We start from the raw sequence: 21,306 nt of genomic DNA on the forward strand, positions 1-21,306 counted from the left end.
TGTGAGTGCAATTTGGTTTCTGTGTCGAGCACACTGTCCCCTACTGTCCCATCACAAGGTATGATACTGTGCCGACCGCACTAGATCCTATTCAACATACATTGGCTCAAAAATACACAAGTATATACATCTACTGTTCCTTTAGTTTGCGCCACAGCGGTGTCAAGGCCTGCGCCACAGTGTTTGCCGCCACTTCCAGACTACTCCTCTCTGTCTCATCTGCAACGGTATGCAACAAACGCCTAGAGCTCCACCTATCCGGATGGAATCTCCTGTGGCTCTTCTCCACAAGCACTTTGTACTCGTTGCAAGCCATGTGCGACCTGACCGATTCGAAGAATTTCTCCACGGTCCCCCATTCCACATCCTCTACCGTCAGCGTCACAGGCGAGATCAACGTCGGCCATGGAACAGTATCGAAGGTAAGTGGCTCGGACGAAGAGAACTTCGTGGTATCGAAAGTGTCACAGACTGCCTTGTATCGCTCGAGAGCGCGCTGCGGTGTCCATGGGCCTCGAGCCCATCTCTCGTTTCGCTTCCGTGTTCTCTCCTCCTGCTCGCGTCTCTGAGTCTGTGCGTATTCTCGTTTCTCTCTCTCCAGGCGCCGCCGAATTTCTTCTTGTTCACGCTCGACAGCAGCCCTTCGCTCTGCATCTTCCCGACGCCGTTTCCGTTGACGTGCTTCCTCCTCTTCTTGTTCTCGTAATTGCCGATCTCGAGTGGCGCGCTCCCAGATGTCACGATCTTTCTCTAGCTCCGCGAGTTTTCGACGAGATTCCTCGATGGCTGCTGGGCGTACTGCAGCGTCCTCGTCCGTATCAGAGTCTTTCGCTTTGCTATCTTTTGAGTCATCCTCACTCGGTGGTTCTGGAGGCTTTCCTTGCTCGTGAGAGGTACCTGAGAGATGATAGTGCCTCAGTTAGCAACAACGACAAAGAGCGTATACGGACAAGAAAGATACACACCATCAGACGCAGGAACGTACTCTGGTATGCCATCTAGTATTTCGTCCATAAACTGGCGATTCCGGTGCTCTTTACGGGCATTGAACCGTTTGGCCATCTCGTCGGCCCGAGTTCGCTCCCGCCTCTTCATCTTTTCTGAAGCACCGCGCCTGTCTGGAGAGAGAGTCCGTTGGCGCTTGAAGCGTGGATAATCTTCTGGCTCCGGTGAACGCGAAGTCCCATGTGGCGGTGAAGAAGGCGCGCCTTTGTACGGTTTAACAGAAATTAAGTATGCTCATCAGTAGACCAAATGAAACAGACTTACCCTTTCGTTTTGTTGGACTGGCCTGAGAGGTTGATGTTGCCGGCTGAGGTTGGAACGGTGGAGGATTAACATACTCAGAAGCCCGAGCAAACCCATTTGACTGGGGCTCAGGTGCGGCCGATTGGGCGCGAAGCTTGGACATTTTCTGCTGCAATGCCCGACGCCTTTCATCGGCTGCAGCGCCGCTCTTCTGCCTCGCCGACATACTAGGCTTTGACGATGAAGGTATAGTCTTCACCTTCGAACGCGGGCGCTGAGAACTGTCCACCATCATCGCTTCGACTTCGTCCTCTTCCTCTTCCTCTGACTCACTATCACTTTCGCTTTCGCTTTCTTCTGACGTAGCCACGTCTTGTCGACGTCTTTTGGCTTCTCGGGGAGCACTCGTGGAGGGCCCAGCAACTGGTGGCGGGGAGGGGGATGCAGACAATCGACGCTTGGAGTGTAATGGGTTGGTGGTCGATGAGGCATTGGATGGGATGGTAGTAGTCTGCGAAGATTCCGACTGAACGGGCGGCTTCTGTGGCGGCTTCTTTGAGATGACGGTGAGGTGTGGAGGGGTGCGAACGAGACACTCGTATTGCGGATCAAGTTTATAGATATCCCACTGATCACGAGAGCATTCTACCAGGTCCCTAGGCGTACAAATGTTTGTTGAACATTATCTCTAGAGTATAAACGAAGGTGAAACCGATAGACGCACCCGCAGATGTCGATAATTCTAGGCCAATCTCCTTCATCCTCTACATCGGGCTCCCATTTCGCACGTGGGACAAATCGCCAGAAACTCCTGCCATCGGGTAGTGATTCAATCACGACGCGTTTGGGACGATAAAGTTCTTCGTTGAGGGATATTGAAGGGAAGCCGAGGCCTGAATCTGTGGTTGCGGCGCGTGGATCGAATGCAGCAAACGAGAGGGTAGCTGTCGGGATACGAAGCAAACGAGATGTTTGTGTTGGGTCAAGCACGCCTGGGATATTGCCAGAGATTTGCAGCACCCGGTCCTGCTGAACGGACATGTCCTGTTCTACGCCTTCGTTCATGTCCACTCGCAAGAGCAGAACGCGCCTTGGATGCGTGGGCGTGTCGCGTTTCCGTTTTGGGAGAAAGATGAACCGAGGACCGCGAGGGGAAATTATTTCCCAGCACGTGGCGGGTGTCACCGTGCACGAGTCAAGTGCCACTGCGCCACTCATTGCATGCTGTATTGTATCCCCTAACTTGCTAACCCCATACGCCAATCAGAAACCCAACGCTCTGCTAGGAATTTGTATCTGTGAGTATGCTGCACCGCCTACTCAACCTGACTCGACTTGTTCAAGACTAGAAAGCAGTCTCCTGACTCGATGAACCTCCTTGCAGTCAACTATCCCATCTTCGTCTCCTTCAACCTCGACTCGACGCGCTGGCAGTCGCCGTTTGGCACTCAAACTCTTTTGTCTCATCATGACAACATTACGAAGCTTCCAGGAAGAGATTGACAAAGTTCGCTCTGTGGAGATACAGAAGCTGAGGGCGAAGGTGGCCCAAGAGCGGGAGGAGACTGAGAAGTCTAAGGTCGTGTTCAAATCGAAGGAAGCCGAGCACAAGACGTCGAATAAGGGCGGGGAGGATGTTAATGTCTCGAACAAGGGAAAGCTGAAGTCTGATGCTAAGCTAACAGCCCCTCAGGCGAAGGAGATGGAGAAGCCTGTTGAGAGTGACACGAAGGAGGAGGCCACATCCCCTGTCGAGGACCGTAGATCAGTTGTCCTTGATACATCAGAGACGGAGGAGAAGATTCAGGTCTGTCTAATTCTCAGTCATTGGTCCCGGAATCTCATCGAGATATCTATAGAGGCTTCTCCTTTCTACGACTCCAGGCGACTATGACTCAGCCCGAGATCTTGTCGCGGGTCTATTAACATTCCGAAAAGGCGAAGCCCTGTTACGAATAGGCCCTCAACCTTCGCATGAACATCTATTTGCAGGACACGACATAGAGGCTGAAGATGGATGGTCTGGAATTTCGCGGACGACAGAAGAGGTCCACACTCTAGTCACTCAATTAACACGGGCAGTGGAGGAAGTCGGTGGCAAAGTGGGTCCTACTTGATTAAATTTTGTCTAGATGTTAAGTAGCTCCTTTATAGCTTTGCATCATGTACGATGGTCGAGAGAGCCAACATCCACGAGCATCTGTCCTTCTTCGACTACCCCCACCGAATGTCTCATTAACCCCCGAAGTACGGTGCGCCGTGGTCGGAAATGTGGACAGTGGCAAGTCTACTATGCTCGGTGTCTTGACAAGAGGTAGGCCACCCTTATGGCTGGAACTGCACCAGAGGCTGAACTCGTGCAAACAGGTGGATTAGACGATGGGAGAGGTTTGGCTAGGGTTGCTTTGTTTCGTCACAAACGTCTGGACTTACACACTCGTTGTATAAAAGTATGCGTATGCTGACCTTGAACGCGTTCTTCATAGACGAAGTCGAGACTGGTCGCACTTCTAGCGTGGGGATGGAGGTGAGCCTTCCCACATTCTGAGTGTCTACCCTTTTCTCATGCAATGTGTTGAAATGACCACGCAGATTCTCGGGTTCGATACTGCCGGAGCCCCTATTCTACCCAAGAAGATTACCGGAACCTCAGATCTGGACGTCGTTCGTAGAGAGAAACTTGGATGGGAGCAAATATCACTTCAATCAGCAAAAATAGTGACCTTCATAGATCTTGCTGGCCATGAACGGTAATAAATCTCAGGACCATGTTACCGCAAACGATGTACTGAAAAGACCCTTCCATTATTGCTCTCAGATACTTGAAGACGACCCTATATGGATTAACGTCCGGTTCTCCATCGTGTGTTGTCTTGATGGTGGGAGGCAATGCGGGGCTCATTGGCATGTCCAAAGAGCATCTAGCAATTGCGCTAGCATTGGGCGTGCCCGTAATCATCTGTATAACTAAGGTCCGTCCTTGCGCACATGTGTTCGGGTGTTCGAGATTGATCTCAGGTTATACTAGATTGATATGACCCCAGCGAATAAGCTCGCCGAAACGGTCAAGCAAGTCACCAAAATCGTAAAGAGTCCAGGATGCAAGTACGTACACTACACTTTGACGGTTGGTCTTCTTGCATTCGAACTTATGCATCGGGAAGGAAAACCCCCGTGTTCATTGATTCATTGGAGGCCGCTGTGGAGACCTCCCAAGTGTTCGCAAAGGAGCGGTCAGTACATATTCATTGTCACCATCCATGGCACGACTCATTACGCTACCATCATTGTATGTAGCCTATGTCCAATATTCCGGATATCTAATGTGACAGGGGACGGCCTCGATTTGGTGAGTCTTTCTGGACTCTGAGCGTAGGTCCACGGACTACTGAACGGTTTCTCTCGCCATTGTTTAGGTCCGAACTTTCCTCAATCTGCTACCAGCTAGCGAGGACGAGGAAAAGTTTGATGCCTCCCAGCCACTGGAGGTATGCCGTTGATATCTCCGGATCGTGTTTCACGCTGTGGCTGATCATGTTTGCGTACGCTAGTACTCTGTCACTGAAGTATGGTCCGTTCCGTACGTCGGTACGGTTGTCAATGGTATCTTGAACAGTGGTGTCATCAAGAAGGGAGACACAGTACTAGTGGGACCCGACTCGAACGGAAATTTCTTGACAACAAGCATAAGGGATATGCAAAGGAAGCGGTATGTGAGGTTGCACATATCTCAAATCTCTCGCTCTTACCCAGAACATGCTCCGGATCTGTCTTCGTTGACGCATGAAGAGCGGAGGTGTCCTCAGCTGAAGCAGGTCAAACTGTTTCCCTTGCTCTGAAGCGTGTAAAAAGAGCGGATGTGAGGAAGGGGATGGTCATTGCGCATAAATCTGAGACACCACCACGAGGTGAGACTCTTAACCCCTAGTATCTTGGCGTCGCCGACGGCGATTCTGCAGCTTTACCGCCGGAAAATGTTTGTTAACCTCTGTGTCATAAAATAGCCCACCGGCAGTTTGAAGGCACGATCTTGGTTCTGTATCACAATTCAACGTTACAGCCTAATTATCAGGTCAGCATTTATGACAGTGTTAGAGGATTTTGCTAAATTGACGACTGTTCCAGGCCATGCTTCACTGTGGCGTAAGTCGTCCTTGCTCCATGCCGTAGGTCGATGTGCACTGTTAACGCGTGTTTGATGCCTACAGGCTGTTCGACAAACCGTGCGCATAGTCTCGATAGACCATCCACAAAACCTCCTTCGAACCGGTGACCGCGCCACAGTGCATTTTGAGTTCATTTCGCGCCCTGAATTCATCAAGGTAGGCATGAAGCTTCTGTTCAGAGAAGGAAAGACAAAGGTAAAAATCTCTGCTTCGTCATCTTCAGTATACCCTTGATCTGATCTCATCTGTAGGGTCTCGGTGTCATTACCCGGTTATTGTGAGGCCCAGTAAACCTGAGGCCCGACTTTTTGTTTTGTCATTCCCACCAGCTTTGCAATCAGCAGTTCTTGCCGAGCATGGCACTCTCGACCTGTTGGCATGAAGCCACTGTTTACAGCACTATTCGTTGCCGCTGCGACCCCACCGGTAGGCGGCGTCCAACATGCTTCAGGGATTTCATTTTCCATGAGTGGTGTCACACACGGATGCTCTTGGTGACTGTTCTATTGTTGAACTTATCTGTATGTCGCCGCTTGTTGTTCTCGTTATTCATTGTATTGTATTGTTTAGAATCTGCGTAATCGCACCACCTACATTCGCACCCCCTTTCTCGGGCCGCTCTACTGAACACGTCTAATTCGTTACAGTGCGTTCCATTGGGTGAGCCGATGATGATTGACGCCTTTGTTGAGGTTCTTTTGTCGAGACTTCAATGTGAGACATCTGTTCGGATGCAAACTTTATAGGTCTACCGGCAAGGAGAGAAGGCCGTTCAGAATTGGCGATCTTTAATTGATCCACGCTTCGAGCTGCAGTGCCCTTGTTCGCCGAGAATGAGTGATTTACCTCTTCCCGGGCGGAGATAGGGGAGCCCGGAGGCAAATCAAGTTAAAAGAAGATGCATCCAATTGGTTCCGCAGGCCTGTTGGCGTCAGCGATGCGAATGCAACGGAACGCCTCCGCTGGACAATATTTGGAGTCCCTGCGAACTTTTCGAGAACGATGGACAAAGCCTTCCCAGCCTCGACGAACACGGAGCGATCTGCTCATCATGATTTAGAGTCGTCAGCCCCGGCGAAGCTACTCATGCCCTCGCTCCAACATTCTATGCTAAGGCTATGGAGTTTCGAAGGCGATACGTGGACCTAGTACAATCAACAGACAGCAACATTCCTCGAGACCCCCATTGTTCCACAACCGGCAGGCGCGACATTCGTATCCGGCTCTGCAGTCACGGTGGCTAGCTGACGCGTGCTCGATAGCGCTCCGTGATGTGCAAAATTTATGGCATTTTTTTTTCAGGCGGCGTTGCCTCTCAGGCCCCGCCACCGTGACCCTTATGATATGCTAGCACATTGTAAGTATAGTCAGCACGTAAGTACCTCGCGGTGAGGGTCTGCCCCCAGCGGCGTTTTGTGAAATCCCGGCGGGTCTTCTGTCCCTCAATGAATGGGAGCATTTGACATTGAGATAACAGCACTGCGATCATCTCCTGACCACCTAGTTAATTCATTAGATCGTGCTCGACGGTGTTACTGAGCCGGTAGATTGCCTCGCAACAACTTCACCGGAGTTCATAAACGTCGAACTGGGATTGGCCTGCGCCGAGTCGCTGAGTGCAAATTGTTAGCCGATGATCGCACGATTGGCGGTGTCATGGTTAAACAGTCAGCGGACGACATACGACGAAAGCGGAGTGTGAACGGCGGCGACTGGCTGTTCAGGCTGCCTTACTAGGATGATCGTTCATCACACCAGGAGAGGAGGTGGAGACCGTTTTTCTTCCTATACAAGATAAGGAACACATAGCTCCCGATTGGCATGTGCACTTTGTATAGCGGCTCTTCGTCCCGTCGTACTTAAAGTATCTGATGTCGGACGCGGCCGGGTTTGACAGCTGAATGGAAGCACTAGGACATGTTTGGGCTTGAGACGTTTTACGCCACGCCTGAGGGACCAAGAGACAGGATTAGCATAACGTATGATATCATTCATTAAGATGCCGTACTACGTTCCCTTCCACTGTGAGCCACACTCGCCCAACATGGAGTTATACGGCTCGGTAAAAGCTGTAAAGACAACCATATGATCAAGCATCCAATCCATGAAAACTCCTTCCCAGAACAATCCGAATAGGGGTCTATAAGCGGCCAGAGGAAATACGACAAAAATACGTGGGATAGCATTGACTTCAGACTAACAAAACAGACACAATAGCGAAACTGTACAGTGGGAAAGCAATAGCAAGGAATATTGATGGATGGCGGTGCGAGACAAAGACGTTCGATGGTCCGTAGTCCAATTATGTAACAAGAAAGGTAGCAATACAACGAGGATTCAGTGCTGTGCATTGGAGACGGAAGGCATGCAGGGGAAAGTAAATGAAAGAAATCATCTAGAGTTCATCGTGAGGAATTGAAAGATCGCAGAAGGACCTCATCAGATGGATCACGTCTCTGGTGTCTGCCGTTCTGCAATTGTTCCAAGGGAGCGAGAGAAACGCTGCGATGAGCAGGAGCGGGGGGAAGCGGGGGGAAGCGAAAATCGGTTTGCGTTTGAGGATATCCCCAGTACACAGGTGGCGAGGCGTTGCGAGAATGATGAGCGGAAGCAGAACTGTCGATGTATGGAGAGGAATATGCTGCGTAGGCGGTTATGGTTGCAGAAGGATATGGATGATGAACGAAAGTGGCTTCTTCGGGGGAGTTGCGCCTGTTCATCCGAGAAGAGTTTTCCCGAAGCCTGCTGGCTCGAGCACAGATGTACCACCCATCGGGAACCTTGATAGTGCGCAATAGAGGGATGTCGTCGACGGTATACAACCCATCAAGGGTCTCGGGAGTGTAGTAGGCGTCTGCCGCAGAGCAAGATCAGAGAGAACGAGACACCGTTCTCGAAGGTAAGTACTAACTCAGATGAAGCTTCCCCCTGCAGTGGAAGGCAGGCACAGGGCTATTGACGTACACCGAGTACGTTTGCTTGATCATGCGTTCCCCAGGACGGCGTGGAATAATTGGTGGCACGCTCATCGGGTCTTCTTGGTACCTTTTCGAAAACATCTGCATGAGCAAGTGGCAGGAAGTGTAATGAATGAAGACCGAACCTGATCGCTTTGGTTCGTTCGACCATAATCGATTTTGGGGCGTCGTCCTTCTCATGGTAATACAGGAAGTCCTAAAAGGGAGAAAGAGACAGGTAAGCGCCACTGGACAAGAGCGCTCTCGTCAGTAGAAAGTCGACTTGCATCTTTGGCACGACTGGCCGCCCAGGAGCGGCCTTCGGTGAAGCGCTCGATGGCATGGTCCGTGGACTCGGATATGCTGCCCGTACGCTCCTGCCAGACGTAGACGTCTCCGGGAGCGAGAGCCATCCTCTCCTCACTGTCGAGCCGCCTGGTGATCATAGGCAACATGCCAGAGAGGACGGCGTGGAACAAGATGTCTGCATCACGAGCGTTGCGAATGCGAATGTGGCGGTGTGTGGGTTGCTGCATGGCAGGGGCGAGAAGGGTGGAGCGGGGATGTGACAGGATGGCGAGACAAGAGGGGGGCGGGGAGAGGAGACTGGGGTTATAAAGAGTCTGGACAGATTAGACGAGGCGTTCTGTGATGGGCGTCACGGACTGGCAAATGAAAACGAAGGATCCGATAGCCGAGCGCTGTCTGCGTCCAGAGTCTGACGAGGACAAGGGGTGGCCGGCCGGGCGGAAGGTTCGGGGGATGGAATCAAAAGGTAGTTTCTCTAACTGCACGCCATCGTTAACCTTATCTCACCCTTTCCATTTTATTGTTTCCCTTTCCTGGCCTTTACCCCGACGACAACCCCCTTGGCGGCTCACCTCGTCCCTTGCCTTTCCTCGCGCATATCGTCCGCATTCGGTTTCTCCCATACTCGCGCCTGACATCACACCCCCGTAGGTAATAGACTCTGCAAACGCACGGGCCCTCAGCTTCTCTCTATTTTAGGCCCTTCCGCTTTGAGCTTCTGAACCGGTCTAGACCTCGTTTGGTAAGCACGCTTTCAGCACCAGATTCAAAGCCGTGCCGCCGTTTCCCTCCAGTGGCGCAGACTCTTCCAAGAGATCAGGAATCAAGAGATGCTGGGAGTCGAGGAAGGACAGGGTCCACCTGAACAAACGCAGCCGGCGGGCCTCAGGCCGCCACATCGGCGGACCGCCAAATGCCGCTCTTCACGGAGCAAGCGGAAGCTGAATTCTCGTCCGCGAAACCCCGACGTTCCAGTTACCACGCTTGACGCTGTTCCTTGCAGTGACACGAATTCCTCTGTCGTCCTCTTAGGCCGTGTTTTTCCTGTGTCCTCCAAAGTCTGCTCCCGTCTTCGACATTAAACTCTCTCGATCGCACATTCCATGTCAATCGCCATCGACCCGTCGTATCATCGCTCACTTTTCCATCAGAATCCCACTGCTAGCCCCAGATCCCTACTACGACCTATGCAAGCCCATCCAGCCGTACTGCCGGTGTTCGAAGATCCCGCCGTGCTTTGATTGGTTTACAGAAGGGTATCCCTATACTCCTACCCTAGGGAGCGCTGTGCTGGATGTTCCCGTATTACTACCATGAAACCCAAGGCGCCACCCCATACTGGCCGGGGCCTATTCGTCTATAAGCTATTGGCGTAATGATGAGAATCAAGATGCATGTGAACACAGGAAATTCGCTCTTCTCAGAGCTCTCCGTCTTAATGAATACGGGGACTGGTCGCCCTACACACAATCCCCTGGACAAGACTCTCACACCGCTTCCATACAACCTGTTTGCATCCGTTCTCCCAGGTTTACGGAACCATCCTTGCCGTGGATCCAAAGGTGGGTTCCAAGATCGCTGTTACGCGCTATACGTTAGCTATTATCCGGCAGCTAACATTTAAGTTAACCGCGCGCCACGTCTAAATAAGCGACAGGTATTCTTCATCGCCGAGATTGCCTTCTCAAACGAAGTGAGCCCTAGCCGTCTTTCGACGGCTTTCTATATCAGTGCGCTCTTCTCGTACCGCTATGACCCGGCTGATGACGGAAATCTATTGTCTTGGTAGGCCTGTGTTGCCCCTCTCATTATGGATTGTCCGAATCCGAATTCGTGAGGGATCTTATGTGTGTGTTGGCGCATACACTGCGCATACTCACCTCGACCTTTACATAGCATCTGGGCATGAAATCCAAGGGACCGCATGCGCTCATACTTCTGATGTTCCGTCTTCTTCAGGCAACCAGTCATACCCACACTCCCATGGTCCCACACAAATAGCCCTTCTCGTACGACAACAGCACATTGGCCCATCTCACAGATGCCAGCACGTCTCGCCGAGGAGAAATTCCCGGTGAGCTCGAATCCCAGGTCATCGGCTATCCCAGCATCCATCGTTTCACCGTTAACCTTCACGAACATCTTACATGGAGCTCATTTCAATCACGTTTGGGATCGCTACGCTCTCCACTATCTCTACCGTTGATGGGTCTCGGCCACAGATTACGCGGATTGTTAAGCCCCGCAGTAGATGCTGGAATGTCAAGAACTAAAATTCCTAAGTTTATCATACTTTGTTCCGACTCAAACACATCCCCTCAATCAGTGTTTTGATTATATCTGCGTCTTTGATCATCTCTACTTCCTGCTGTGATCCACGTTGCCGAAAACATCGCCCGCTAGATTTACCGACTCGAGGGCTGAATCATCTTCTATCTGTCCGCGGGAGTCAACTATTAAAGTGTCGACCATCTGTAGATGGCGCAGCACACGTTTACACAGGTCAGCATCGCCTCTCGGAGCAGCCGTGCCACAACATCGTGCGGAGCAGAGACAGAAAACCGAGGACGGCCGACTTTGTTATTCGGTTTGGTAATAAGAGTTGTCCGCATTGGGCTTGAGAGTTGATGATCTTGTGCGAGGGTACCCACAGCCACGGAGACTTATTACCGTGTGTCGAGCTTCCCTCCGCGGACTGCACACCAGTTCTTTCGATCCGAATACAGAAATGATATTCAACGCATATGAATGCTACGCGTTTGGAATTTGGGGAACGTGCTTTTGGGTATTGTCCGCGGGGAAGAATGAATGATCGTCAAAATGTCGGACATCCTAGAAGCCCTTGCCGTATCCGCCCTTCTCGTAGAACGCCTCCATGCGCTTCACGATGTTAGAAAGAGCATCCAGCCACCTGTTCAGCTCGATGTCGGTCTTGGCCTCAGAAGCCTCCGGGCCGCCGGCGGGGTCCGCCCTCAACTTAGTGAAGAAGTCGGCACGGTATGGGCATGCCTTGAGCGCGACCTGCAACGTAAAGATGTATGTGAGACCCTGGACCCCTGCGAAGCCAGGCGAGGGCGGGTGGCACGTTTGGGCATACATGGAAGAAAACGTACCGCAAAGATACCCTTGACGACAAAGTTATGGAACTTCTTCAAGGTCACGTCGTAAGACTTGCCAAACGCGGTCGTCAGCTCCTCCGACTTGTTCGCCTGGATATTCTGGAGTGCGATGCAAGTAAAGGACAGGCCGCGCAAGAGCCACATCAGACCCTCGGTCGCCGTACGCTTCTTCTCCCCTTTCTCGTTCTCTACAAGCTTCTCGAGCGTGTTCGAGACTGTAGGCGTGGCATTATAACGTGCGCGGACTTTCTACAGAGTGCGGCCGCGATGAGATTGATTGGTGGGACAGAAGACCCACAAATAAGTTGCTCTCACCGCGATGTTGCCTTTCAGGTCCGTCTGGACGACGGAGAAGGCCGTAGAACCGAGCAAGTCTAGACTGAAAGTGTCAGAGGGACAGTAAGCTCAAGCTAAGGAAGTGACGCACCAAACAACCCAACAAGGCCCTCCGAGGCCTCCAAGAATGCGACAGTGTCTACACCGTCGTCAGTGATGGGCACTTCAGCGAAGTTCTGCAAGTATATGAGCTATAGGGGCTCTACTATGGTTTTAGAACATAGCTACCTTGACGGATTCGAGATAGGGTGCCATAGCGAGGTGTCTATGATAAATGTCCAAATGTCGTTAGTCAAAGTCGTAGTGCTGGTAGATGAAGCTTTGAAGAGAGTCGTTACACGAGGCGAGGTCGTTCACTTCCGGTCGGTTCTCTTTATAGAATCGATCTCATCTTATCTATGCCGATTCATCTTAGATCGCAATCGGGCTCAAGAGTTACTGTAGAATTGCTGTAGAACGTAGCCCTCCACACTCGTCCACCAGAAGCTTGTACGCTCACCAAGACAAGTTTCCTTCGAAGTTCTCGTGAGTGGGGTTTTTTTTGGTTCAGTGGTGAACGGACTGCTAGAAATTCTCCACAGAGCCTCAATTTCCGACCCTAAGCACCACGGTGACGATGCCTCACGCCGATTCCGCGTCTCTACCTTCATATATCCGAACAAGGACTGAATTCTGGATATATGTGTACGATCAACTAGCTTCTCTTCTTGAGGGCCAAAGGGCATGGGTAGGCCTGTGTCAACAGATCTTATGACACGCATTATTCATGACACGCGCGCCCAGGTGACGAACCTCGCCAACGCCTCATCTTTGATCTACAACGCCTTGCTTGCCTTTCCTGAATTTGGCGACGGTCCTTCAGCCGTAAACTGGTGTGGTGAGAGGAACAGCCATTCATTGCTCTCTTCACACGTTCCTTCCCCCCTTCTCTACCACCACGACTGACTCTCCTATCACGCCAGGATTTTATTTGCACTCGTCGTTGTTTCCCCCTTCGATCCACTCCATACGTCCGAATCCCGGGCGAATCTCTCCAGACCGACTCCTTCTTGGACCATTCTGCGGGAAACCCGCATGTCAGTTCATCAACGTCGCTCCAGGAAAGGCTCGTGGCGTCTGCGCAGACGCCTATACTTCTCAGTCGACCAAGCTGGTTCCCGACGTTCATGCCTACCCGGGCCATATAGCATGCGACGGCGATACGAACAGCGAAATTGTGTGCTCCCTCTTGTTGAAGATGGACGACAAGGAGGTGGCGCTTGGTGTTTTGGATCTAGACTGCTTGGCGAAGAATGGGTTCACTGAAGAGGACAAGGCAGGGTTGGAGAAAATCGTGGAACTAGTTGTGCGCTCCTGTGACTGGTGATACTACCAATATACAATCCCTTTATTCCTGTCCTCCACGACGTGACTAACTTTGCCTGGAAGGCGCTCAAAACTGATCTCTGGGAGAAGGACTGGACGAAAGGTCTGTGGCGAAGTGCCCCGGTGGCATCGGGACGGTTCAGTAAAATTTACATGTAGCAACTCTGTCGCGGTCATTGCTCCTTAGCCTTCCATGCCAAATAGTCCTCATGTGCCTGCTGTTGCTTCTTCCAATCCTTCTGTAACGTCTTCCCTCTGCTCTTGCTAAGCTCCTTACCCTCCCCATCCGTAAGTGGTACCCCAGCGTCATTCCAGCTCCCGTACGTTCCTTCAGGGACATTAGGGGGCTTGAACATCTCACTCGGAGGAACACGGCCTTTCTCCAACTTCTGTATACGTTTCTGGCGCTCCGCCTCTTGGTCGGCAGCCTTCTTTGCTGCCTTTGCCTCGAGCAGAGCACGCTTCTCATCTCGAGCCTTGATGAGCTCTGCCGGAGATACGAGCTTGACAAGGGCCTTCCCATCTACAACGAAGAAGTCAGCATGACGTTGTGGTCTGGTGGCAGTTCGCTTCGTCAGACTCACCTTCTTGGTCGTCGAGGGCCACACCAAGCGGAATCAAGTCAGCGTCGCGAAGCTTGTCGCATAACGCTAGGATGTCTTTTGCACCTCCGTCTCCCTTTGCGATGGCCAACTGACGGACCCCGTCGCGGAATGCGGACAAGGTTCGCAAGTACGGCATGAGGACTTCCTCTCGCTGTGACGGTATAGTTAGTTCACCCTACAGCCCCCGAGTTCCAAAGATGAAAGTGGCGGCGTCTCACATTCACACCTTCCTGCCCTTCCTGTACTTCCTGGCCCCACCCAATTTCAGATGTCTCTCCCTCGCCCAAGCCGAACATACGAAGCATGCTTCCTATCCACCGTGCTATCCGCTCGATTACGCCGATGTTCATGTCCTTCCCGCGAGTGCTGATGTAGACGTTCGTTCGGGAGACAAGGTCCCGAAGAACATCCAGAGCAGCAGGCGTGCTGTACGAATCACTCAACGCGGATCTGAAAGCGTCTTGAGCCTTGTGGAGACTGAATCGAAAAGATTAACGGTGTCGATCAGGATAATACTAAAGGAGCTACGCACGCTTGAGTCAGATCTTGTTCGGCGTCATTAAATCGATGTTTGCCGTCTAGAGCAGGTCCATCCGCGTGCGCTTGACTGATGAGGGCCTTTACGGTCGTGAAGAAGTTCTGTGGGATGCCGTCAGTGGTTTGAAAAGGCCAAATGGTTTCCTCCGTGGGCTGATGTCCTGTCAGATGAGGACACGGGACACTCACATTCAATGTTAGCTCAATATTACGGACTTCCCCTGTCATGAGAGACTCTGAGAAATCTATCTTCGCATTCCAAAGCTGGGTCAGGAAGGAGAGTCGCAACTGTCGCGCCGTGTAACGTTGCAAGATCTCCTGATGTATTGAAGCCCGGGCATTTCATTAGCGGTGCCACTCGTGTTGAAGAAACGAAGTTGTGCTCACGTCAATGGTGATAAAGTTCTTGAGAGACTTGCTCATCTTCAAACCTTCGATATGCAGATGCCCGGTGTGGAGGAAATAGTTCACCCAGGCTTCGCATTCGTGGTAGGCCTAGACATGAACAAAAACTGGTCAATCCTCGGCGTCGGCGGTGGCGTGAGTGTGGCGTACCTCCGATTGGGCCATTTCGTTATCGTGGTGAGGGAACGCAAGGTCGATGCCACCAGAGTGGATGTCCATCTTGTCGCCAAAGATGGCGGAAGCCATCACAGAACATTCGATGTGCCAACCTGGTCGTCCTTTGCCCCACGGCGAGTCCCAAGACGGCTCTCCTGGCTTTGACGCTTTCCACAGTGCGAAGTCGGCTGCTGATCGACGGCCTCCGGTCGACGACAATGAGCCTACGAGGGCAGACGTCATGTAAATATGACGCCCATGACCACGAGTGGATGGACATACCTTCGCCCTCTTCCAGAAGTTCTCGATTTCCCTTACTCCACGGCTCCAGCTTTGCGTAAAAGTGTTTCTTGCCTTGATCGAATTTGTGTGTGTCAAAGTACACGCTCCCATCGACGGCATAGCCATAACCATTTCTGACTATCTGCTCAACATATGTCACAATTTCTGGGACATACTCGGTTACGCGAGTCAGAGTGTCGGGTTGTCTAACCCGCAGTCGAGCCATGTCGTCGAAGAATTTTTGTTCCCAGAAGGCCGCGAGGGATCGCGATATGGAGGGGTCCGTGACCGTTGCGCCGTACTGTTTGGCCTTTAGGATCAGTGGCAGAATACAAATATAGCCACACTAACCTGACTGTCCAGGGAGAGCGCAAGGACATCTGCGGCCTCATCAATTAGCTGATGGGCAATATCCGGGGTGTCAAAGCCGTTGTCTAGCATGCCCCTTGCGACTTCGAGAGCGGAGCGCGCACGCGTCTATGGTCCTAAATGAGTTCATGTATATCTTATAGAGTTGAACACTTACGGCAGCAGTGAAATGCATGTCAAATTTTTCGTCTCTTTTCAGGCAATCGGCCTTCCATGTGGCGTCTTGCATTTTGGAGGCCAACGATGCCCAAGAGTCCCATTCTTGTCCCTCCCCCGGAATATCTGCCGGGGTGAGTCCTTTGGAGACTTTTGAGCGGACATAGGATTGCCACGATGATAAAATCGTCGCAAGCAGCTCTGGTGAAACTGTTTGAGTCTCCGTTCGAAAGCGCTGGACCAAGAAGTTCTGCCGTGCTCTAAGAATAATCTAGATGTTTATCCAGTGAGCAAAAAGCGCTCAGATCGGGTTCAGTACGGAATCACCTTGTCATCGATGTCGGTGATATTCATGACGAAGTGAACATCGTAACCGAAGTAATCGGTCATGATCCTACGCAGAATATCCTGGGTGACATAGTTCCTATCAAAAAGTCAGGATCAACTACATGATCGTGATGGGCCCAGCACCTAGCTCACCTCGCGTGGCCCATGTGTGACGCATCATAGACGGTAGGGCCACAGTTGTACCACTTGACGCGGTTACCTTCGCTGGGAACAAACTCATTCTATCGAAAAGAGCCTTACTGAGATTGGATCGCCATGTCGTGAACGTGAACAAGCACCTTTGTCTTTGTCAACGAGTTGTAAACGGTCAGTACGGGAATCTCCGCTCCACTAGTGGGAGGGTTCCAGGAAGGCTGAGAAGCCATTGTTCTCGACAAGAGCTGTCTAGGCACTCGAATAGGGTGGTATGTAAGTGTTCTAGAAAGACAAAGGTTCGAGGTGCGAGCAAAGACAAGATGAATACGGCCACAGAGCATAGGCCAGCGAATGCACTTGATGGCAAGAATTCAAAATCTGTGAACATGACTTGGACGGCTGAGACACGTGGTCAACGTGATGGAACCGAGGCTCTGGCCGCCAAGAGGACAACAATAGATTACAAATTGGACAACGCAAGGACAACGTATCGCCTATTATCACTCGCTCCTTTCTGACTTCCATGACACTTGCTGCAAACCATACCGTACACACAACACTCAAAGGCACACATGCGAAACGCGTGCTCATCAGCTCATCGATCTCAATCTTGCGACAGCGTTCTCGGGAGATATAGTGCGACGACTTACGGACTCGAGGCTCTTCACCACTCACACAGAGATCCAGATGAAAGCATTTCCATGCAATCTGAGATGTGTCTCGTAACGTTCTCTGTGCGGTCTGGGACAATTGAAACGCTTGCACCGTATACACACGCGCTCGTCATCCCATCAGAATAGTGACATTGGAAGCTGGTATTTACGGTATATAACCTCACACTCAGGCTCCACGGTGTGCCGTTTTCTTCCTGCTGAACTGTAAGCATTGGTGTAGGTCTTTTTATAATGAATGCTTCGTCTCGTTCCACGCAATTATACTGATGTGATACGATTGCTCAGTGAACACTCCAGTCCACACCCCAATCCGTTGCCCCTACTCATCCCTATGACAAGTTAGTCTGGACCGTTCCTGCCCTCCTTGATCATCCGCGGCGTTCCATCTTCAAGAACAGAAGGCAAAAGACAGTGCTCGTGACAATTTCGTCAATCTATCAAGACTACCCTCTCGCAGCCCTTACGAGACTTCGTGCGGTGCCGAACTTGCCATACCCGCAGACATTGTAACCGACTCGCGTTCTCCGTGGCGCACTTCTATTCTCATGATACCTATGAGATAATGTATGCTCCTCTGTATATTAGTTCCTTTCTGACCTACCAATCCGCGGCGTAGTCTCACTTGAAGTCGGCAGAGGTTCTACCGTCGCGCACACTCTCGGGCATCCCTCAACTTCGCTCTCGGTCACGGTTTTTCTAATTGTCTACACCGATCCCCTGCAGCCTATGGGTCCCCGTCTCATGCATCCAATCTCGTGAGATACGACCCTTTCTCAAGCATTTAGGCGATATCATTCTTCTGGAGTCCGTCCGCAATGTGACGCAGCAAGGTGTCTCACCGCCTCAAGGACATGGATGCCAAATCATCTTCTCTTCTTCAATGAAACCCCATAGCTTCGTACGCGGTGCATTTACCATCTTTAGTGTATAGATCGTACTGCGGAGACTTCGTTTAACATCACTTCTGCGCACGGCCTCTTTACGCCCGTCATAGCTTCCAATATCGACACCAAAAGGTGCACGCTTGACACCCCCTAATACTCAAAATTAGTATGTCGTTCCTCCGGGCCTGTAGATCTTTATCCTATCACAGCATGCCGTTAGTGCCGACATCCTTTTGCTCCAGATTCTCTGCCTTCTCCAGCGATGTTAGCCAAAAACTATAGGCCCCTGTTCTTCCCGGCTGATGAGCGGCGAGCTTCATGCGATGCTTGTGAGGACGTAGATGATGAACCTAGGATAGAAGCACATGCAACTCGCCGGTTCTAAAGCCGCTTATGGTCTCCGTCCAGTCCAGAGAGCATCTGAACTGCTGACCGAAAAAAAGTAATCGAGAGCTTCTCAGAACGTTTTATAAGGTCACCGTCGCCTCGTGCACATACTTCAATAGCTTCTTACTATGGGTCGCGGGGCTCGATCTCCTTTTTTCTATTCCCATAGCCGGTCTGAGTTAAGGCAAACCGAATGTGTGGTGCAAGTTGAACCGTGTATTCTCCTTCACTCGAAAGAAACCAAAACGGGCCTCGTGCGGATGCCGTCGCAAGGCCCGTCGCTAAATTTACGTTTTCTCGCCACCGCCCGTCTGGCCCGATTTAGTTATTAGACGTATAAGGTTTAATTCTCGGACCCATTACTCTTTGCGACCGCTTCTCGCTTATTTACAGTACGGATTCGTGTCTGCTTCGAGGTGGCTGTCAAAGCACATTGTTCCTCGGGGCTACCGAAAATGTACCCAGAACGGCAGTTAGCAGTCCATCATCAGAGATGATCCCGCAAGAGGCGCCCTTCCCTGCTTATCTCTGACGTCCACGACGGCTCGAGCGAACTATATAAACCCGTTCTTCCCAGTGTCGCCTGGTTCTGCATCACCGCCCTTGACTCTCTTCTCTTCCTATGCAGCGACCTACGTGCACCGAAGTGAGGATCAAGACTGTCGCTGACGCACACGTGATTTTCTACGCCGTCAGTCTGGGGATTTTGCCCATGGTCAATCGGAGGTTGGACAGCGAGGAGCGTAGGAATTTGAAGGCTGGGGATGTCTATTGTTGGGAGGAACGAGGACCTGATGCGGAAGCTACCGGGGTACGTTCTTTTTGGTGCTTTTCTTCTACCCTCCATTGTCTAATCCCCACTTCTGGACCGGCACACCCGCGACTGCAGCTTGGGATTGAACGTTGGACAGATGGTATCCCATTCACGCTCCTCGTTACCCCACACTCACGTAACTGACTGACCAGCTCTTGAACAGGTATACGATGGGGTCCGAGCCGAGTGCGCGATGCAAGCAATGTTCTCGATTTCTTGCATCTGGTTCTTCCTGACCGAGGTGCTTTATGTCTTGCAGGAGTTTCTGTTCTATCACGAGAAAGACAATTCTGACATGGATTTGAACCTCATTGGGCCGTAGGTCTTGATTATCGAGCTCCACAGTGCATCGTCATTTATACGTTTCCAGGTTCAACCTCCAACTGCCGCCAGGAGCGTACTACGGGAGACGAGAGAAGCTCATAAAGCAGACTTATTCTGTTTTTATCGACGCGGGTGAGAGGCGCAGGAAATGGCACATGAGTGAGTCCTTCCCCCCATCGATCTCTTAACGTCTGCTGGACCTTGGTCTGGATGGACTGTAGTCGGCTACTTCACACAAGAGACCGCCAATACGCTGTACTCCGTGAGAGACTTCACCCACCTCGCCCACCTCGAAGTTCCACCAGGAAGCTTCCGAAGCGCGCGCTCAGCAAAAGGCCGTCCTCGCACCATCGACCACATGCTCCACACCGTTGATTCAGGAAGACACACGCCATCGCCAAAACGCGGCTCCCCCTCCTCCTCACCATACGCCTTCACACACCGACGTTCTCCAATCCCCATACGACCGTCGACCGGCTCACCATCTTCACACAACGATTCGCGATATCGTAGCAACGCCGTCGACCATAATTCAGGCCTACATCTAGACCCTCTCGAAATAGTTGCGCCGCAACCGTCTCAGCCACTATCCTACGAATCACCGTATGCGGAGGCGGACCTCGGCTGGCTGCAGTGCGTCCCTCCAGCGAGCAATGCGAGCATGGCTGAGGTCGACCTCGCACCTCTCGCCTTCCTGGAAAACTCACACATCCCAAAACGTCACCCAGTTGATGACCGCGCTCTAAGGGCTTTCTCGCTTTCTCCTTGATAATGCCGGCATCGCTGTGGCCCAATGACTGAGACGCGTGACCGTCGTCAGTTATTGCTTTTGTCCCTTTATTTTTATATGCATACGTACGTGCTGCATGAATATTCCCCATTCCCGCCCCTTTTGTCAGTGTTTCGCACGTACGGTGGCCGATTATATCCCCTTGTTGTACGAAGTGTTGCGTGGGTTTGGAAGACATCGCCGCTGTGAACATTGTTGTATCTTTGGGAGCGACTGATAAAAGACGATGCAGTTCTAATCGAACTTTACCGACTGGGCTGTACATGTTTGCAACCTTAAAAGTCTCGTGCTTGCTAGATGTACCATCATTTGTAGCCTGCTACCTGTCTTCAACGCCGGCGGTGCCATCTGAGGACGCGAAAGGGAGCCGAGAAACGAATGCACTGGAAGCGAGCGCCCAATGACGTAGTCCGGGGGGGATGTGAACGGGAGACGGATACAAATCTGATTCCGGTCACAGGTGCATGAATTACAATATTAATGCCGTCGGGACCCTCAACGTTGACCTCGTGTTTGGCGGGCGGGATGGTGCTGTTTGAGGAGCGTCGAGGAAGCGAGGAAAATATAGTTCGGGCTCCATACGAACCTTAGTCAGAGTTGCTTTAGGGTGTATTACTTGACGACTCATCGGAAAGTGATCTGAGATGCGATTTATAGTGCGCACTCCAGACTCTGAGAGACCGGGGGGAAAGGAGATGAAGGACGTAAAGGAGAGTGCGATGAACGGTGTTAACGGTAGTTCAAAGCGAAAGAAGGGTTCCGATCTGTGCGTCATTATTGTAAAGATAGGGAAGATAGGCAGAGTTATTTATTTAAGTGAGAAAATTCGGCGAGGAGAGAGGGGAGAGGAGAGCGGCGGCGAAGAGGGCGATGGGCGCGAAAAGCGAGATTAGGTTGGGCGAAGGCCGGGAAAGGCCCAAGGGGCTGGGTGATAGAGTTG

The 21,306-nt window shown here is 51.6% G+C and overlaps 7 protein-coding genes across 7 annotated transcripts; 3 read left to right on the forward strand and 4 right to left on the reverse strand.

Moving 5' to 3' along the window:
• Positions 1 to 54: 54 nt before the first annotated feature.
• Positions 55 to 2,289, reverse strand: STEHIDRAFT_171126 (uncharacterized protein; the record flags this gene model as incomplete). The annotated part of the gene is made up of 4 exons (XM_007308110.1): positions 55 to 897; positions 966 to 1,208; positions 1,270 to 1,904; positions 1,973 to 2,289. The coding sequence occupies 4 exons, from the start codon at positions 2,287 to 2,289 to the stop codon at positions 131 to 133; spliced, it is 1,962 nt and encodes a 653-aa protein (XP_007308172.1). The 3' UTR covers positions 55 to 130.
• A 1,122-nt stretch (positions 2,290 to 3,411) lies between these two features.
• On the forward strand, positions 3,412 to 5,695 carry STEHIDRAFT_64308 (P-loop containing nucleoside triphosphate hydrolase protein; the record flags this gene model as incomplete). The annotated part of the gene is made up of 15 exons (XM_007307774.1): positions 3,412 to 3,562; positions 3,616 to 3,669; positions 3,735 to 3,775; positions 3,841 to 3,998; positions 4,067 to 4,220; positions 4,277 to 4,353; positions 4,413 to 4,481; positions 4,546 to 4,597; positions 4,665 to 4,736; positions 4,800 to 4,957; positions 5,038 to 5,156; positions 5,253 to 5,320; positions 5,374 to 5,391; positions 5,457 to 5,609; positions 5,666 to 5,695. 15 exons carry the CDS (start codon positions 3,412 to 3,414, stop codon positions 5,693 to 5,695), a joined length of 1,374 nt encoding a protein of 457 aa, XP_007307836.1.
• A 1,906-nt stretch (positions 5,696 to 7,601) lies between these two features.
• STEHIDRAFT_84413 (uncharacterized protein) lies at positions 7,602 to 8,924 on the reverse strand. The gene is made up of 4 exons (XM_007308111.1): positions 8,659 to 8,924; positions 8,518 to 8,588; positions 8,326 to 8,459; positions 7,602 to 8,268 (listed from the first exon to the last, which is right to left on the reverse strand). Exons 1-4 carry the CDS (start codon positions 8,905 to 8,907, stop codon positions 7,817 to 7,819), a joined length of 906 nt encoding a protein of 301 aa, XP_007308173.1. The 5' UTR covers positions 8,908 to 8,924; the 3' UTR covers positions 7,602 to 7,816.
• A 2,588-nt stretch (positions 8,925 to 11,512) lies between these two features.
• Positions 11,513 to 12,390, reverse strand: STEHIDRAFT_63833 (het-c2 protein; the record flags this gene model as incomplete). Its single annotated transcript, XM_007307727.1, has 5 exons — positions 11,513 to 11,701; positions 11,794 to 12,048; positions 12,115 to 12,173; positions 12,227 to 12,311; positions 12,364 to 12,390. 5 exons carry the CDS (start codon positions 12,388 to 12,390, stop codon positions 11,513 to 11,515), a joined length of 615 nt encoding a protein of 204 aa, XP_007307789.1.
• Positions 12,391 to 12,727: 337 nt separating this feature from the next.
• On the forward strand, positions 12,728 to 13,529 carry STEHIDRAFT_141543 (GAF domain-like protein). The gene is made up of 3 exons (XM_007308112.1): positions 12,728 to 12,862; positions 12,919 to 13,012; positions 13,098 to 13,529. The coding sequence occupies exons 1-3, from the start codon at positions 12,752 to 12,754 to the stop codon at positions 13,499 to 13,501; spliced, it is 609 nt and encodes a 202-aa protein (XP_007308174.1). The 5' UTR covers positions 12,728 to 12,751; the 3' UTR covers positions 13,502 to 13,529.
• A 32-nt stretch (positions 13,530 to 13,561) lies between these two features.
• On the reverse strand, positions 13,562 to 16,831 carry STEHIDRAFT_141544 (uncharacterized protein). Its single transcript, XM_007308113.1, has 13 exons — positions 16,637 to 16,831; positions 16,491 to 16,579; positions 16,338 to 16,434; positions 16,012 to 16,281; positions 15,837 to 15,962; positions 15,486 to 15,786; positions 15,198 to 15,427; positions 15,030 to 15,137; positions 14,832 to 14,960; positions 14,638 to 14,744; positions 14,324 to 14,582; positions 14,085 to 14,256; positions 13,562 to 14,023 (listed from the first exon to the last, which is right to left on the reverse strand). Exons 1-13 carry the CDS (start codon positions 16,721 to 16,723, stop codon positions 13,674 to 13,676), a joined length of 2,325 nt encoding a protein of 774 aa, XP_007308175.1. The 5' UTR covers positions 16,724 to 16,831; the 3' UTR covers positions 13,562 to 13,673.
• Positions 16,832 to 19,060: 2,229 nt separating this feature from the next.
• Positions 19,061 to 20,345, forward strand: STEHIDRAFT_64307 (uncharacterized protein; the record flags this gene model as incomplete). Its single annotated transcript, XM_007307773.1, is given in 7 exon segments — positions 19,061 to 19,249; positions 19,328 to 19,352; positions 19,416 to 19,456; positions 19,515 to 19,570; positions 19,590 to 19,735; positions 19,798 to 20,152; positions 20,237 to 20,345. The coding sequence occupies 7 exon segments, from the start codon at positions 19,061 to 19,063 to the stop codon at positions 20,343 to 20,345; spliced, it is 921 nt and encodes a 306-aa protein (XP_007307835.1).
• Between the last annotated feature and the right edge of the window lie 961 nt (positions 20,346 to 21,306).

The sequence above is a fragment of the Stereum hirsutum genome, assembly GCF_000264905.1.
Source record: "Stereum hirsutum FP-91666 SS1 unplaced genomic scaffold STEHIscaffold_14, whole genome shotgun sequence".
Classification (NCBI taxonomy): Eukaryota; Fungi; Basidiomycota; class Agaricomycetes; order Russulales; family Stereaceae; genus Stereum; species Stereum hirsutum.

Coding starts and splice junctions, on each gene's coding strand:
- STEHIDRAFT_84413 (XM_007308111.1), bottom strand. CDS start 8,907: ATGCAGCAACCCACACACCGCCACATTCGCATTCGCAACGCTCGTGAT. Junction 8,589..8,658: donor CGGCCAGTCGTGCCAAAGAT/GCAAGTCGACTT, acceptor TCTCCCTTTTAG/GACTTCCTGTATTACCATGA. Junction 8,269..8,325: donor CAGGGGGAAGCTTCATCTGA/GTTAGTACTTAC, acceptor GCTCTGCGGCAG/ACGCCTACTACACTCCCGAG.
- STEHIDRAFT_141543 (XM_007308112.1), top strand. CDS start 12,752: ATGCCTCACGCCGATTCCGCGTCTCTACCTTCATATATCCGAACAAGG. Junction 12,863..12,918: donor TTGAGGGCCAAAGGGCATGG/GTAGGCCTGTGT, acceptor ACGCGCGCCCAG/GTGACGAACCTCGCCAACGC. Junction 13,013..13,097: donor TTCAGCCGTAAACTGGTGTG/GTGAGAGGAACA, acceptor CTATCACGCCAG/GATTTTATTTGCACTCGTCG.
- STEHIDRAFT_141544 (XM_007308113.1), bottom strand. CDS start 16,723: ATGGCTTCTCAGCCTTCCTGGAACCCTCCCACTAGTGGAGCGGAGATT. Junction 15,428..15,485: donor ACTTCTGGAAGAGGGCGAAG/GTATGTCCATCC, acceptor CTGCCCTCGTAG/GCTCATTGTCGTCGACCGGA. Junction 14,024..14,084: donor GGCCCTCGACGACCAAGAAG/GTGAGTCTGACG, acceptor TCTTCGTTGTAG/ATGGGAAGGCCCTTGTCAAG.